At 42.8% G+C, this 17,925-nt stretch overlaps 1 protein-coding gene across 1 annotated transcript in view; it reads right to left on the bottom strand.

Moving 5' to 3' along the window:
* The window catches only part of HBS1 (translation elongation factor EF-1alpha (GTPase) HBS1), a 93,124-nt gene that overhangs the window by 58,916 nt on the left and 16,283 nt on the right, over positions 1–17,925 (bottom strand). The window contains exons 6-7 of the mRNA XM_080280526.1: positions 12,334–12,597; positions 7,324–7,462 (exon numbers count right to left, since the gene is read on the bottom strand). Coding sequence (XP_080136652.1) covers positions 7,324–7,462; positions 12,334–12,597 — 403 coding nt within the window. The remainder of the gene's footprint in view (positions 1–7,323; positions 7,463–12,333; positions 12,598–17,925) is intronic.

Consider the following 17,925-nt stretch of genomic DNA (forward strand, 5'->3'; position numbering starts at 1 on the left):
TAAGAGGGTTCTCCCTATGTGCTAAGGGATCTTTGTATGCAGCATGCGTTAGGAGCGTAATACTGTATGGTAGTGAGACCTGGGCAGTAAAGGAAGTGGATAATCACAGGCTCAAACACAGAAATGACCACGATTAGGTGGATGTGCAGTGCATCCATGAGGCAAGGCCTGAGTGGGCTGGGTTTACGATGGAAGAGTTGAAAAGTAGGATGGGACTGGAGTGTATTGGTGTCGTGATGAGGAGAGGCAGATTTTATACGTTTCTGCCCAGAATCGTGCTAAGTCTGTTCTTCGCTCTGCTAAAAATAATTTCATCTGTACTAAATGCTCTCAACTCTCCAACTCGAATTCTTCCTGCTCCTTCTGGCACCTTGCCAAAAACCTTTCTAACAACTTTACCTCATCATCCTTCCCTCCTCTTTTCTACTCTGATGGCTCTGTAGCTATTTCTTCTACTCATAAAGCAGAGCTCTTCACTCAGATTTTCTCCTCCAATTCCACCTTAGACGATTCTGGTGCTGCTCCTCCCTCAGTTCCCCCCTCTGACTTCCTCATGGCTGACATTAAAATTTCTTCAGTTGATGTATTTTCTGCCATCACAGGCCTCAATACTAATAAGGCATATGGGCCTGATGGAGTCCATCCTGTTGTTCTCAAGAACTGTGCTTCAGTGCGTACACCCTGCCTAGGCAAACTCTTTAGACTTTGTCTATCAACTTGTACCTTTTCTTCTTGCTGGAAGTTTGCTCTCATTCAGCCAGTCCCAAAAAAGGGTGACCTTTCCCAACCTTCTAACTATTGTCCAATTGCTTTAACATCCTGTATCTCAAAAGTTTTCGAGTCAATTCTTATTAGAAAAATTTTAAAGCATCTTTCCTATCAAAACCTTCTTTCTGATCATCAGTATGAGTTCCATCAGGGATGCTCCACTGGCAATCTTCTCACCTACCTTTCAGACTCCTGGTCATCCTCCTTTCGTGACTTTGGCGAAAGCTCTGCCATTGCACTTGACATCTCAAAGGTTTTCGATCGAGTCTGGCATAAATCCTTAATTTCCAAACTGCCCTCTTACGGTTCCTATCCTTCTATCTGTGCCTTCATCTCTAGCTTCCTTTCTAGTCGTTTTATAGCCACTGTTGTAGACGGTCATCGATCTACTCCTAAATCTATTGACAGTGGTGTTCCTCAGGGCTCTGTCCTATCACCAACTCTCTTCTTTTTATTCATCAATGACCTAAGCTGTACATCTATCCCTATCCACTCATCCGCTGATGACTCCACCCTTCACCTTTCCATTCAGTTCCTGCAACGTCCATCTCAGCAGTTACTTCAACAAACAAGGGATGAGGCTATGACACACCTAATGTCTGACTTGGCTTGTATCTCTGACTGGGGTAAAAATAATCTGGTTGTTTTTAATACATCAAAGACTCAGTTTTTACACCTATCAACCTGACAAAATCTTCAACAGGTATACCCACTAATGTTTAATAATATTCAGCTTAATCCTGCATCATCCTTGAACATGCTTGGGGTTTCATTTACTCGGGACTTATCTTGGAAAGATCATATTACATCTCTTGTAAAATCTGCTTCCAAAAGATTGGGTGTGATAAGCCAACTCCGTTCCTTCTTTACCCCTGCACAATTGTTGACTCTATACAGGGGTTTTATACGCCTCTGTATGGAGTACAACTCTCATGTGTGGGGAGACTCCCCACATACAGCCCTTCTCAATAGGGTGGAGTCAAAGGCTTTTCGTCTCATTAACTCTCCTCCTCTTACTGACTCCCTTCAACCTCTGTCTCTTCGCCGCACTGTTGCATCTTTATCTCTTTTCTATCGCTACTGCAATAGTCACTGCTCCTCTGAACTGTCTGCATGCATTCCTCCACCTCTACGAAGGGCACGTAGCATCCGTCTAGCAGCAAACTCTCATCCCTTTTCTGTCCAACTCTCTAATGCATGAGTTAACCGTTACTCCCAGTCCTTCATTTATGCAACAGGTCAACTCTGGAACTGTCTCCCTCTGTCTGTATTTCCTGCTTCCTATGATCTCCACTCTTTCAAACACAGTGTGTCCAGGCATCTCGAAATGATCGGATTTTGAATTTGGCTCTCTCTTGTATTTTGTTTTTCTCTTGGAAGGAGCAATTTTGCGGGCTCGCAGCACGTGGTTCCTTCTTCCTCACATAAAAAAAAAAAAATTGAGGTGGTCTGGGCATGTGGAGAGGATGGGCGATGACAACTGGGTGCAGAAAGTGAGAAGCGTTAATATTGGGGATGAGGTTGCGAGGGGCAGACAATATTGGGTGTGGCGTTGCGAGGGCTAGACCGAAAAAGACTGGAACGAGGTCATTAAGTGTGACATCTGGGTTAAGGGACTGAACAGGGAGGCTGCCATAGATGTAGCAGCATGGAGGGCTGCCATTAGGTGACCAAGGCCGACGCATGCAAGCATGATGGAGCCTTCAAAAACGAAAACGAAATGAAAACGACAACATCCTCTGCCACTCCTAAAGCCACCTGTTCGTCACTCACTAGGACTTCTGACATCTCTCATACTTTCTCTATTACAAATCTTCCATATACCTTCCCTACAACACTCAACAGACTTATCATGATAATTCTTGGACTCACTTTGCTCACTTTTATTATTGTACAGGGGTACAATCACAGCCTTTTTCCACTTAACTGGCATTGTTTCACTCATCCATGGCTTCTTACATGTCTCCAACAAGCACTTCATTCCGCTCTCTCCACTGAACTTAATCATTTCTGCATACGACTCATCAACCCTCAGTTGCTATCCCATTTTTCAGCCGCTTCACAGCGTTCTTCACCTCTGTGAGTGTCATGTTTTCTGGCACTGCATTCCTTCTCTGTACACGCCCAAAACCAATCATGCTGCCAGTCGCTCTGCTCTCTCCATTCCCATCCATCAGACTTTCAAAATATTCTTTCCATATGGTCCTTATTTCATCCCCATGGGTTAATAATTTACCACTTACATCCTTCACACTTTCACATTTCTTTCCATTGTCACTTATACAATTCCACACCTCTTTCCAGAATAACTTCCTATTTTCAGAGTAATTTGCATTCGTTTTTCATCCTACAGTAGATCATCATTTACCTGTTTCTTTTTCCCCTTCACCAGTCTCTTTACATGATTCTTGCTCTCAATATATTCAGTTCTTATTTCAACTGAACCCCTGTCCTGTAACCACTCTAGCCACTTCTCCCTCTTTTCTTTCACTGTTCTCTTAACTTCTTCATCCCACCATGCTGCACCTGTCTTCTTTGTTGTTACTCCTGCCACATCACATATTGCTTTAGCATTCCTAACTGAGCAATCCCTACATGTATTCCATAGGTAGTCCAGATCTATTTCATTCCAATTTTCACTGATTCAAACTCATCCCTTACTCTGGCCCTGTATTCATCTGCCATTTCTTTGATACATATACTGTACACACACACACACACACACACACACACACATATATACAGTAATCCCTCCAATATCTGGACGCCCATTTTCCGGACATCCCCAATAACAGGACATTTTCGTCCCAGGATCCGATATTCCCAAAATGGGCCAAAAACAGCAAAAAATTAGAAAAAAATCCGACTTTTTCCCGCCCGTAATTTGAAGTTGGTGCGCACGGCGCGGGTGAGCTGTGTTTTGATGCGTTGTTCCGCCGAAGTCCGCTAGAGCGCCCCTGCATCCTCCCCACTTACCACCCGTCTCTTGTTGTGTGTGCATGCTCCTCGTCATGGCTGCCCACGTGCTCGCTTTTGTGGTGGTGCCTTACCTGCTGCAAGCTCTCCTGCTACTCTCGTGCCTCTCCTTCGTGTGTGTGATGAGAAGAGGAAGAGAGTGGTTTTGACTCTGGAGAAGAAGAGGGAGATATTGGACAAGGTGGATGTGGGATGGTCTACCTCGCATATCCTCCGTGAATTCAACCTGGCCCGGTCTACTTTGTTTGATATCAAGAGATCCCCCGACAAACTCATGCAGTCCACGGCTGACTTCTCGTCGAAAAGCAAACGCAACGTGGAGAGGAAGGTGGTGTATACTCCCAAGTATTCAGAAGTCGACCGCTCTACGTTGATTTGGTATCGACAGCAACGTGCTGCTGGTGTGATGGTGCGAGGCATGGAGCTGAAGGCTGCTGCTGAGAAGTTCGCAAGGCTTCACGACGCCCTAGACTTCAAGGCATCCGAAGGTTGGCTCTTCACGTTCAAGTTACGACATGGCCTTACCAACCGTAAGTCTCATGGCGAAGCTTTGGACGCCAACGAGGATGGAGTTGACGAGTTTCGGCACAAGATGAAGAGCTTGATCGACAGGGAGGGCCTAACTCATGGTCAAGTCTACAACGCTGACGAAACTGGCTTATTATATCGCTCTTTGTCTAAGAACACTCTAGCAAGGGAGACAGAGAAGAGTGTACCTGGCTGCAAGCTCTGCAAGCAACGGATATCTGCTTTGTGTTGTGCCAATGCTAACGGCATGCACCGGCTCAAGCCCGTTATTGTTGACCGTGCAAAGCAGCCTCGGTGTCTTCGTGGGGTGATGGATGTCCTTCCTGTCGTCTGGTACCATTCCTTGAAGGCATGGTTCACAGCCCAGATCTTCAAAGACTGGTTCCACCGCCATTTCGTCAAGGAGGTCATCCATTACCAGACGGAGAAACTGGGAATCCCACACGACCAGGTAAAGGGCCTCCTACCCCTCGACAATGCACCTGCCCACCCGTGCGACAAGGAGTTGGTGGCTGAGAATGGGCACATTAGGTGCATGTTTCTGCCACCTAATACTACTGCTCTCATCCAACCAATGGACCAAGGAGTGATCATTGCAACGAAGAGGCCGTACCAGCGGAAGTTCCTGGACGAGGTGAAGGTTGTCTTCAAGGACGAGGACGAGCGCAGGGAGGGACGGGACACACGAGGCCAGTGGACTTTGGAAAACATTCGCCGCTACAGCATCAAGTCTGCCATCTACAACTGGGCAAGTGCATGGAAGGAAATCCCTGTCAAGACTCTAGAAAATGGTTGGTCTCGTCCACTTCTCGGAACAGATGTGGAGCACAATTTCCTAGGTTTTGACGTGGCACTCCGGGAACACCTAGAGTTCGTTCTGGACTACCTGGAGCACCCGGACTGCGACAGGGAGATGGGACCCTTGGGACTTGTGAAGGAAGTGCGCGCTTTCAGGCAGCGCATCATTAATCGTCAAAATCGTCGTTCCTTGCGTCAATCAACGATTGACAGCGTTTTCAGGCCCATGACCCCTGCTGTGCCCTGCCCTGCCTCCACTTCATTGCCTCCCCAAGACAAGCCCTCATGCTGCGAGCCACAGCCCAGCACATCAGGCACGGTGGAGTCACCACTCGATGTGAGTTTGCGCCTATCTTCAGAGTTGTCTGCAGTGGGTACGCCATCACCACGACCCAGCGACGCACCCCTAGGTCACCTGCATGTGCTACTCTCAGACTCTGATAGTGATTAGACGCCAAGAACTTCTCCACTAGACCACATGGGAATTTACAGTGTTGTGTAGTGAAAAAAACAGTGCATAGTGTTAAGGATTTAGAGTTGTGAGTGAAAAGCAAAAAAAAATTAATGGACTGTAAATGTAACGTAAATTAACTTGAGTGTGTTTTGTTTAGAAAATGGTTTCAAGAGTGGAAAGACTTAAAGTGCAGAGTGCAACACTTATTTCATTAAGGTACAATGGAGAGCAAGTAAGACAAGAATGCACAGTGTTAAGAGAATGGAATTCTGAGTGCAAATGACTAAGTTCTGCGCAAAACTTCATGAACAGTGTACTGCAAGTGCTTCAGGAACTCCTCCTTACTGTCAGAGTCTGAGAGGAGGCGGGTTATTCATTGAGATGGCCAGGGACTTGCTGTAAGTACCCAGAATGTTTCATATTGTACTGTACTGTTTTTTCCATACTTACCTCTAACACCTCATTTCACTTTTTTATGTCCCTTATTGGTGTGAATAGTGTCTTAGGTGCTATGCATGTGCAGTAGGGAGATGTTTTTCTGAGTTAGGCTAGGTTAGGGTCCATAACTACAAGTCCAGGAGCCAGGGACTTGTTGTATGTACCCAGAATGATTAACATTGTATAAACCTACCCCAAAAACCTCATTTTATGGTTCTTTTGCATTTATTTCAGTCTTTTATGTCCCTTATTGGTGTGAATTGGGTCTTAAATAGGTGCTATGCATGTCCAGAGGGAGTTGTATAGGTGTTTTTCTGAGTTAGGGTCCATAAGTATAAGTCCAGAAGGCTGGGGCCCAATATCCGGACGGGATCAGTACCCGGACATGCCGTTGGCTCTATTACATCAGATATTGGAGGGACTACTGTACCGGGTATGTATATATAAAGAAACAGGCAACTATCAATACATATCCATTTTCTAAATTCTTTCTTCTGTCTTACATTCCTCTCCTTACCGCTTCATAGTCTAGCTGTTCCTTTCCTTTCATGCTTGAGAAAGAGGCTACTGAAACTTCAGTATCATCACCATCATGATCATCATCATGACCTTTTATCTTAAATTTACACAATGCTTATAATTCATCAGAAAGCAGTAGATGGTTTTATATTTCAGTATGTACTCAAAACATAAAAGCACTACCTGTAAGTGGTGAAGATGGTACTGTATATGTGAGTGAGTCTGATGGTCAGGGGAGGCATGAATGGACATTATGAGTAAGTGAGAAAGAAAGGCATGAAAGTTGAAGAAGCCAAGGTAATGACAAAGTAATGAAAGGCATGGATGAAGAATACATGACAAAAGCCTGGCACCCTATTTTAAACTGGTAGCTGACAAAATGACCATCTTAAACACCTCACGTGTATAAGCTAAGTGCATCTATAAAAAAATAAAAATAAAAAAAATAAAATAAATAACACCGTAACATGTGCAAATGGTTTTCCTTGTGAGGTGAAGCCAGGATCCTGATGACCTGATTGATAACTGGATTGCTGTGTACCCACTTAACAGGGTATCCTGTCAATCTCTCTCTCTCTCCATCTCTTTGATCCTACATTACCCCATCTTTCAGGTGAAAACAGAAGGTGAATAATGATAACAGCAGAAGGGTGAGGTACAGAAACACAAGGAAAGAACAAAACTTTTTCCAGACTAGTTTCACAAAAAGGCTCATTGGCAAAAACCAGTCAGGACTCTCATGCTTCTCCATATCACCCTTTTATAACTGTCCTAACCTCACAGTAATGAAAATAATGATAAGACATGCATTTTTATTTCATGTACATCTATATCACACTTACTTGGCAGGAGTCTTAGCTAAGGGTGTGGCACCTAGGTTGTCTCGCTCTTTATTAAAACCAGACCTCACAGGAGTGCTGGATCGAGACCGTTTAGACTCTTGATCCTCTTGGTTACTCTCAGCAGCAGGGGTGGCACCATCTTGAGAGAGGAATGAAATGGAATGAAACTGGTTTTTATTTCCTATATAAGACAAAGTGGAAGAATGATACCCACATATTAAACATTTGTTGTTATTGCTACGGCACTAGGCTCTCCTAGATGTAAACCCTGTGGACTGCAGGAAACCTGACAATTCAGCCAGGCATGCCCTGATATTTTAAAATTCAGGTAATGATGAAGGACTGTCTGTGTTGTGAAAGTAATGTGAACAAGGTAAATGTGTTGTAGTGTGAGGGGGAAACATTACATTTCATTTTTTGAACATGACAAATAAAGTGGAAGAATTACTGTATACCCAGATATGGAAATGTTATTTGTTCTGAAAATACAACAGTTTCAGGTCTGAGACATTTGGTGGTCTAGTGGTCTGAATGCCCTAGTCTGTGAAAACTCTGCATATACTGAAAAGAAGACTGGGGATTTTTCAATTATATACCAGCAATGCCAACAAGGAGAGTAGGCTGGTATCCTAGCCCTGAGTTCCAACACCTCAAAGGGATTGGCTGCTAATGTTTTTACCTAATATGACAATTAAACTTGAAAATTTATAACTACCATACATAAAGAAAATTCTGCAACATTAGAATGTGATGCTAGTCATGAACACGTGCTACAGAATGGATGTGGAACCAAAATACTATTATTCTGCAAATGCATTATGGGAAACAATCTGCAACAGGACAGAAAACTGCAAAGTTAACCCCTTCAACTCGATGATATACTGTTACTGTACATGTCATTCCTGGTATCCACAGACAATTACATTCTGAGCTTAGTAATATATAATTACTGTACATCTCTGGAAGTTAAATATGATCTTCAGTAACTTTATGCATCTCAATACCAGAGAGGGATGCCTTCATACACTGGTACTGATATTACTGGGTAGCTGCACTGCCGTTATATAAATGCCTTTCAACTCCTTCCCTACCCCTTGAGAGGAGGATGGTGAATTACATGAGAAGGGCAAATTCAGGCTCCAGCCCACTAGATTCATATCCTGACATGTCCAAAGCCATGGGGGGGAAAAAAAAAAAAAGTTCTAAAGTTGAATAAAATTGTCTGCAGGTACTGAAAAAAATATAACTTCTATAATTAGATTCAAGGGGTTAAGATACACAAACTACGATCATCTTTTACAATACACAGAGAATACTGCACATATGAATCATTATTTCTCACCAATCCACAGAAATTAGAAAACAACACAAAGTAACTCAAACTAAGTATTGTAAACTGTCATTAAAAGTACCCTTTTTAAGGTCATTTTATTTGAAGTCCACAATATTATGTATAAAGAGTGCATATTAAAGTTCCACTTAGTGCTGTAAATCAACAAGCAAAAGCCGATTAATATCAGTATTGGTATCGGAAGGGAATTATTAATTTTATCGGAATCGGTTGAGTATCGACAAAAAATAAATGAATGAATGTTTTACCATAAGATCCTTGACCCCAGGACTTATTTCTCCACCAATTTTGGTGTGAACTAATTCTGTAATGATAATTATTTTTGAATGATTGCATCTTGTCCCACATTCTGTTGACTGTCGTAAAAGGTAAAATGCTTGAACTAAAACATATGGAACATTTAGACCATAATATCACTGTGGTTAGTATGATGCTCAACACAAATATCTAGACAGCAGTTTTCTGTCAAGGAGCTGTGGTGAACAAGTAGCAACCTGCGAGTCAGGTGGCACGCACACATACAATGGCAGTGTTCCATCAACGGTATGACTTAGCTTTAACCCCTACACACTGGGGGTTTTCCGACATCACCCATTCCTCACTACGGGGTATCTCTGTGATTTTGGCAAAAATCCCCTTACTTCAAACCCTAATATCTGCCAAACTAAAATAGCTAGAGAAAACATTAAAAATACATATGACTAATCAACTCTTCCTCTTACATATGAAAGCATTTCCAGGTCTCCAGGTAGTCCTGTCAATGAGTAAGGATAAGTTAAAGATGACTGGCTTTCCATGTTTTGGCAGGCTGTTTCCGAGCACGCGCCACTGCCAGTGACCTTCGACTCGCTGGCTAACATTGGCAGCATGATCGGAGTGGTGCTTTTAACACTGCCCGGCCTTCCTTCGAGAAAACCAGGAATTTTCCACTCAATCTTCAACTTTTCCATACTCACTGTCATAAGAATGAATCATCACCCCTTTCATAGTGCCACTATGCCCTGTAGGTGTGTGGGAAAAATAATATCTCTTTGATTTTCTGTACTGACTTTCTGTGTCAGTTACAATAATTTCCCTCTGTTAAAGCACTTATTCAGTATTCACATTTGACATCACGATTACGGTACCTTGGGTATCCACCTACCCTGTGGTTGTCACAGAAAACGGTCAAGGGTTCAAAGGAAGACGCTTGCAGCAATACATGTCAACCGGAATTGTTCTGTGCCCAAAATCGTGACGGCTATACACATCAACCAGAGCACAGGGGTTAATAATTAATTTCAATGGTACAAGAGCTGTGAGCAGAAATTCAGTTTATTTTCATTTTTTTTTTAAATTAATCCTCAGTAAAATGCATATAAATAATATACACAATTATCAATGCCTTTCTTTGAGTTCAAGGAATTTAGTGCTAAATTAGGTTGGTACTTGCAAATCTTAATTTTGTTTAGCAGATGTAAAAACAATGCTGGTGCTTAAAAAAATCATATTAACTTAGTTAGGAATGCTATAGCGGTGTGTAGTGTGGTGAGGGTACCAACAAAGAAGAAAAGTAAGGCATGGTGGGGTGAAGAGGTTAAGAGGGCAATTGAGGAAAAGAGGAAGAAGTGGCTAGAGTGGTTACAGGACAGGGGTTCAATTGAAATAAAAACTGAATATATGACAGACTAACACAGGCACAGGAAGCTGCCCATTTTTTTTTTACACCATACTACTCGGTGAGAATAGATATAACGTGGCCAGAGGCCCCAAATTATGGTTCAAATAGTCATAACACGGCAAACTATGGTCATAACGCAGTGGGAACAGACATAACGCGGCCAGTGATAGTCACAGCTCAGGTTGCAACAGCCTATGATGTATGGCTGTACGTGTCTGCGCGGGGTGTCGTCATGGTCCACTGAGCATTCCTGCCCCAGCTGAACCTAGCCCCTCCCCTCACTCTGGCTGTACATGTGCTCTGTGTGATCCTTGCTTTTTTTTTTTTTTTTTTTTTTTTGAACTCCATTCCATCTCCCCCCAGCATGCCCACAACCTCTTCCATTCAAGGTGAGAAATCCTCTAGTGTTGGTAATGAAGTCTTTATTTGGTAGGTAAATGTCTTGGGAAAAAAAAACTGAAACTGTCCCACAAGGTAAATTTGGGGCTGGCTTAGGTACCGTGAAACCCTTTATCATGTAAACATATGGCCCTATAATGCGGAATTCTCATAAAACAGTCCTGTTGAGAAGCATAGGAACCTGGGGCTAGGCAAGTTGGTCCTCACATTTAAGAGGACAGTGACCAGCCTCACTCATCCCTGAGTGGCATTACATGAGCAATAAACCCCAACCATCCCTTGGATATAAACCTACACAAGCTAAATCCGACTGGAGCACTTTGATTACCCACTAAACCACCAGGTGCCATTATTTGGTTATATGGTTACTACCCAGCATAGTAAATAGCCTCCTGGTGTACAGGAAACCATCTGGCTTGTCACTCAGTGTAGAGTCACCCGTCACCCATAGGCAGAAGGAAGAGGATAGAATGAAGGAAAGAGAGACAAAAAACGGAGTGTAAGTCACCCGTAGGCAGAAGAAAGGGGAAAGAATGAAGGAGAGAAAGAAAGAAGATGGAGAGAAGAGAGGAAAGGGTAGACACCCAAAGCAGCACTACATCGTGTGAATGGATGGTGAGCACCCCCACGTATCACTAATATATATATGGGGCAGCATAGGATTGGATGATGGAGATACTGTATATATATATATATATATATATATATATATACATTACATAGCACATGCGAGTACCAAACTGCAAACCTTGTACATATAGCTCAGTAATGAAGAAGCACAGGCAAATTCTACACGTAACATTTTTCCATCAACTAAAGGATTGTATGACTGTATAAGCTGAGCTTCAACGAACCTGCTAAATGTTTTTCATCCCCTCATAGTTACTGTCCACTTATTGTCCCCATCTACTGCCTTCTTTCTATTTATATGCAGTGAATCACTACTGTACTTTATTCAGATTTCAATGAGAAGAGTGACTAAATATTACAACTAAATAAAGAATATAAAAACCAATGGGTGAGGGCAGTCTGCACTTTTTTTGACAGTGTGGGTACACTATTTAAGTACATGAAAACACATGGCCACCACACTTACACACCACCAGTACACAGTGTACTATATGCTCAACTTGCTGCTTTCCACCTTCGATAATTTCCCCCCCCCCCTCTCCTTTCCCACTCACCCACTCATTATATGAACCTTTAATGGATGTTAGTAAGACTATTAAGCTGCAAACACTGTCAAGGTAACAACATTATTTCACACAGAATTAGGCAAAACAATGACCAATATATTCAATGAGTCATTTTAATGTTTCCTCGTCCATATCTGGTATCCCGATATCAACAGTAAATATTGGTATCATTTCGGTGTCAGAAAAAAATGCAAATATCAGCAGTATGTCGGTTATACCACTAGCTCCACTCTTACCTATGAAGCTGATTTACTATTTCTCCCACTTTAAAGTACCAGTACAGTGCTTGTTATATGGTAATGTGTCACTAACACAAAAAGGGGGACTGCCTGTACAAGCAACAATGATAAGTTTCTACAAGCTTGACATCATAAGTAAAACCACACACAGCAAGTTGTACTCACCTTCTGCATCCAAAACAAATCCTCTGACCACCTTCGAGCTGCTTGAACCTCCTTTGGCTGGCGTTGCAAAAACAACTGGGGCAGGAGATTTTTCATCCATGGATCGATTGTCCGGGGTAGTAATAACAGCCACAGCTGAAGCTTCTTTCTGTACTCTATTGGTAGCTGCATTTGCTCGAGGTGCTTGTTTACCTCGGTCTTGGGGTTGTGCTGATGAGAGAGAGAGTTGCTCCACACCCTCTGCTGGGGTCACTCCTGTGCTTCCTGGTTGGAGATGTACAATACAGTCAATTCTCATTATAGAAGTAGTAATAGCAGCCTCAACCCTAGGCTCATCTGAACATGAACCTGGTGGACTGCAGGCAGAAGATGCCCTCCTCTTGCAGCTCACCATCACCATTTTAGGACATGTGGAGGGGACTGAGGACTTGTATTAATGGGCAACTCCACCATCTGGTAATGTTGGTGCCACTATATGATGACAACCACTTCCAGCACAACAGTCTCACTAGTCTTCCTTCCCCCATTTTTCTTTTTTCTTTTTTTTTTTTTCAAATTAAATCTCAGTAAAAAAAAAAAAAAATGCATATCAAACTTCCACTGCTACCTATATAGCTCATTTACCAGCTTCTACAGATTTACAATGGCAAGCATTTGTATATAAAAAGTTTTAATATTTTAGAGCACATCCCACGATTAAAACAAAGTCTGCCTGTATCTTACCAACAGAGAGGGAAGCTCACCAACAACATGACTGGGAAAAAAAAAAAAAAAACCTGATGAAGAAAATCACAGGAATTAGATAAGCATGCAGTATGTAAAGCCTGCTAGAAATAAAAGATTAATATACCAAGAAAAAAAAAAAAAAATACAATGCAGTGGCAGTGAAAAGGAGGACAGAACAGTACTTTTGGTTTATTTCTACTTCAAGGCTTTAAAACTGTACTTGGTAATGAATACGTAAGCCTCCTTTTTCATTATCCTGTGTAATGCTGTACTTCCCTCGAAGCCCACACACAGAAGTACTGTAATATCAGACATACACCTGTGAGCAGCATTATACTATTTATTGTTGAAAAAAAAAAAAAAAAAGCAGTGGAGATGGGACTGCTGAGGAATGTATGTGGAGTACAGAGGGTGGATAGGACACGAAATAGGCTAATGTGGTTCGTGAAACATGTGGAGTGAGGAAGTCTGTGGACACTAGAATCGAAGAGAGTGTACTGAGGTGGTATGGCCATGTGGAGAGAATGGATAACAACAGAGTGGTGAAAAAGGTATATCTGAGCAAATCTGAAGGTGGGAGGAGGCGAGGTGAGCCAAGGAGAAGATAGAGAAATATGGTGGATGAGTGTGTGAGGAAGAGGTTTGGAAGTCAGTGAGGCTAAGGAACTGATGAGATCGAGCTGACTGGATGAATGTTGTGAGAAGAAGTGCATGATCAGGGATTCGGCACCCTTTTTTAACGTGGCAGAGTCCAGACTGACTCTATTGGATACGTTTATGTGAAGATACAAACTTGGTGAATGTTTTTAGCGTATCCGATATAGCCAGGATTCTAGGGGCTTGAATGATAAGTGAAGGGAAGCGTGGCCCCATTGGACTAGGCAAATTTGGGCTGTCTGGACACTGCTACTCCTCATCCTGCCCTAGGGTGAGAAAGGAGGTCCAGATGATGATGGAAAAAAAAAAAAAAAAAAAAAAAAAAATCTGGCTACGTATACTGTAGGCATGCTGAGATAAGGAAAAACATATACAGTAAAGTCAAAAGTCTGCTGAGCATCTGTCAGTTAAAAATTTGACATCTTTACAGGCCAACAGCAGAAGAGAGTCAAGAGTGCCGGATGACCCCCCCCTCCCACTTGCTTAAAGGTTCATTTCTCACAGTCTGTTTTTTTTCAATATCAGTGGAAAAAGAGCCGTTCTCTATTGTTCTGACGTCTTGTGCTGCTCCTCAACATCACTTATGCATACACCCAGACCCCAATAGCAAGCATGCAGAAGACCCTTGACCAGCCAGCTGCTATGAAAGTCCAGATTCAGCATAAAATGACACCACCACCTTTGAAAAGTCTGGATATAGGCCTACTTTAATCACTCTAATCCAATCGTTTTGTTTTGTTTCGTTTTTAAAGGCTCCAACATGCTTACATGTGTTGGCCGTGGTCACCTAATGGCGGCTCTCCATGCTGCACGATCCATTGCAGCCTCCCTGTTCAGTCCCTTAACCCTGAGGTCACACTTAACCTCGTCCCATGTCTTTCTCGGTCTACCCCTCATAACCCCACCCTCAATATTAACACTTCTCACCTTCTTCACCCAATAATCATCCCCCATCCTCTCCACATGTCCAAACCATCTCAATCTACCTCTCCTCATCACAACACCAATACACTCCAGTCCCATCCTACCTCTCAACTCTTCCATCGTAAACCCAGCCCCTCCAGGCCTTGGACGCAGGGACGCACTGCACATCCACCCAATCATTGTCATTTCTATACGTCTGAGCCAGCGAATATCTTCCTCCTTCACTGCCCAGGTCTCACTACCATACAGCATTACACTCCTAACACATGCTGCATACAAAGACCCCTTAGCACGTAGGGAGAGTCCTCTCAATGTCAGGACAGGCAAGAGCTCCCTGAACTTCTTCCAACCACTTCTCACCCTAGCCACAGAGCTAGCTCCAGCCCCATCTCCAGCACACAACATGTCTCCCAAATAACAAAACTCTTACACACACTCAAGAGATTCACCAGCAAGTTCAATCCTTTCACGTCTGACAATCTCCACCTGCTCACCCCGACACGCCGTACACATAAAATCAGCATTATCTCGCAGTCTACCTCTGATACCACTACATCTCTTATGCACCCATTTATCACAAACACCGCACAAGATGGATTTACTTCCCACGCCCTTGTGGCAAACTGCACATGGCCACTCTCCCTTGTCTTTGACAGTACCGCCACCAACCCTAGATATCATCACTTTTGTTTTATCTGCATTTACCCTTAAACCCTTGTGCCCCATACCATCTCTCCACTTCCTAAACCTTTCCTCCGCCTCCCTTTCGTTCTCTGCAATCAACACCAAATCATCAGCATACAACAACTCCCACGGGAGTCCGTTTCTAAAGTCACGTGAAAGGGCTTCAAGTACCATGATAAACAACATGGGACTCAAGACTGACCCCTGATGCACACCAACATTCACAGAAAACTCATCACTCAAATCTCCATTCACTCTTACCTGGGTGTGAGCACCCACATACATAGCCATAACCACCCTAACCAGCCACTTCTCCAAGCCAAGCTTTCTCATTGCCCACTTCACCACCTCTCTAGGGACTCTGTCAAAGGCCTTTTCCAAATAAACAAAAACAAAGATCCCTTCTCCTACCAATATATTTTTCCTGAAGCTGTCGAACAATGAATATAGCATCAGTGGTCCCACTACCTGGCATAAACCCAAACTGCATCTCATCAATATTCACTCTTTCTCTAATCATGCCTTCTAAAACTCTCTCCATTACCTTCATTATCTGATCTAAAAGCTTTATACCTCTATAATTTCCTCTTTCCAGGGCATCACCCTTCCCTTTATACTGTACACATTTACAATTACACTCTTCAGCCAATCATCTGGGACAACACACTCATAAATAATCCTATTTATCAGGTCAGTGACTAAACTCACCCCTATATCGCCTGAGGCCTTCAGCATTTCGGCAGTCAACCCAGACACACCTGCTGCCTTCCCCACCCTCAGCCTGCCTATTGCCTCACTCACAGTAGCAGTATCAATCAGAGGCCAAGGGCCAGACACTGGATCTGCTGGCTCCAAACCTTCCCTGTCCCAGTCAAACTCCTCATTCAACAACCGGTTATAATGCTCTCTCCATGCATCTAATATCCTCACTGTTCACCACTACCCTTCCTTCATCATTCTTCACACACTGCTCACCTATAATATCCCGATTATCCCTCTTCACTTGACCTGCCACCCTAAATATCATATTTTTCCCTTCCCCATGATTTAGGTTATCAAGTAATAGTCTCTGTGACTCAGACTTTGCCCTGTATACCTCTCTTCTAGCCCTACGCTTGGCAGCCAAATAATCCTCTTTGCTATCTCCCTTCTTCCATTCCCGGAAAAGCCTTCTTTTCTCCTTAACTGCACTTTTTATTACATTGTTACTATCTCTAGGTGTTTTTAATTACATGAATCTCCTAGCAATGAAGAGTAATCAAGTCTATATCTAACCCTTCCAGTTCAAAAAGTCTCCCCCAAATTTGATTAAAATCATTTGGAGATAGATGTTGAGCTACCCTAGTCCGTCTATTCGAGCAGATCCATCAACTGCAGAGAAGATACCTCCCCTGCAGGGCCATCCCATGCAGCAAAATTATGTTCCCAGGAAGCTAACTGTGCCTCGCCACAGCGAAGTGCAGGGATTAGTGTGAAGGTTTGGTTTCAGGATGCCAAAAATGCATCTCTCCACCCAGATAACAGAGGTATCACAGTAGGCTTCATGCCACCCTGATATATGACTATATGGTTACTGTCCAACGTTATAAACGGTTTACTGGGTTACACGAAACCATTAAGCTTGTCACTCAGTATACAGCCGCATGAAGTGGAAAGAAAAGTAATAAACAGTGACAGGATGGATGTGAGAAACAGGAGGAGACGAAGTCAGACAGAAATAATTCACAGAAATTATTGAAAGAAGTAAGGAAGAACTATATCAAATGAGTGGATGATGGGCACCCCCAACTACCTGGAGAGAGTAAGGATAAAATATAAATAACACAATCAGATGTAAGGCAATAATTGCATTTTTCAGTGACCCTTATTCTTGGCATTCACAGACTTCTGGCATGGATGGCTTTATATACTGGAGACAGTGACATGTTTTCCCTCTCACAGTGAATTATAATTTTTTGCATATCACAGCAGCATTTCAAGTGTTTTCATTCGTCAAGCTCTGAGGGAGGTGGTAGTCAACTGGTTAGGGAAGTGACCTGTGTGAAAAGGAGTTCATATCTCAGACAATGGCAGTGAACAATTTGAAAATCTGAAATTTATGAAAACAGACATTACTGATCTTCCACTATAACTACAAACATGTCATAAAATCACTCTCATTAATACTGTACCAACATACCAATCCTGAGACAACCCTAGCACATATGCAACAGGTTCATTCTCTCTCTTTTTTTTTTTTTCCATACTTTCCTTTTCTATGGCAAACTTTTTCTATTTTCACCTCTTGCACCCATTTTCCCAATTACAGATTCTTCTTGTCTTCCTTGAGAACCTATTAAAAATTTCCACTTGGTTGTCTTCATGATCTATTAAGTTCTTCATCATCATCATCATCATTGTCCTGCCTCTTTTCCCACCTAGTGTTGGGGCAAGTTCAGGTCCACAAAGCAAGGAAAAGATAGAATATGATAGCAGAACCACTAAACAACAGAATGACCAATGAAATGGACCAAACACCTATTCATGCACCATTCAAGCCCCCAATATCCTGCTTCTATCTCACCGGTACAAAGACTATAGTTGTCGTGACATTTGGTGAAA

The sequence above is a fragment of the Coenobita brevimanus genome, chromosome 85 (assembly GCF_032717465.1).
Source record: "Coenobita brevimanus isolate Jiangsu-jjx chromosome 85, ASM3271746v2, whole genome shotgun sequence".
In the NCBI taxonomy this organism is placed as follows: domain Eukaryota; kingdom Metazoa; phylum Arthropoda; class Malacostraca; order Decapoda; family Coenobitidae; genus Coenobita; species Coenobita brevimanus.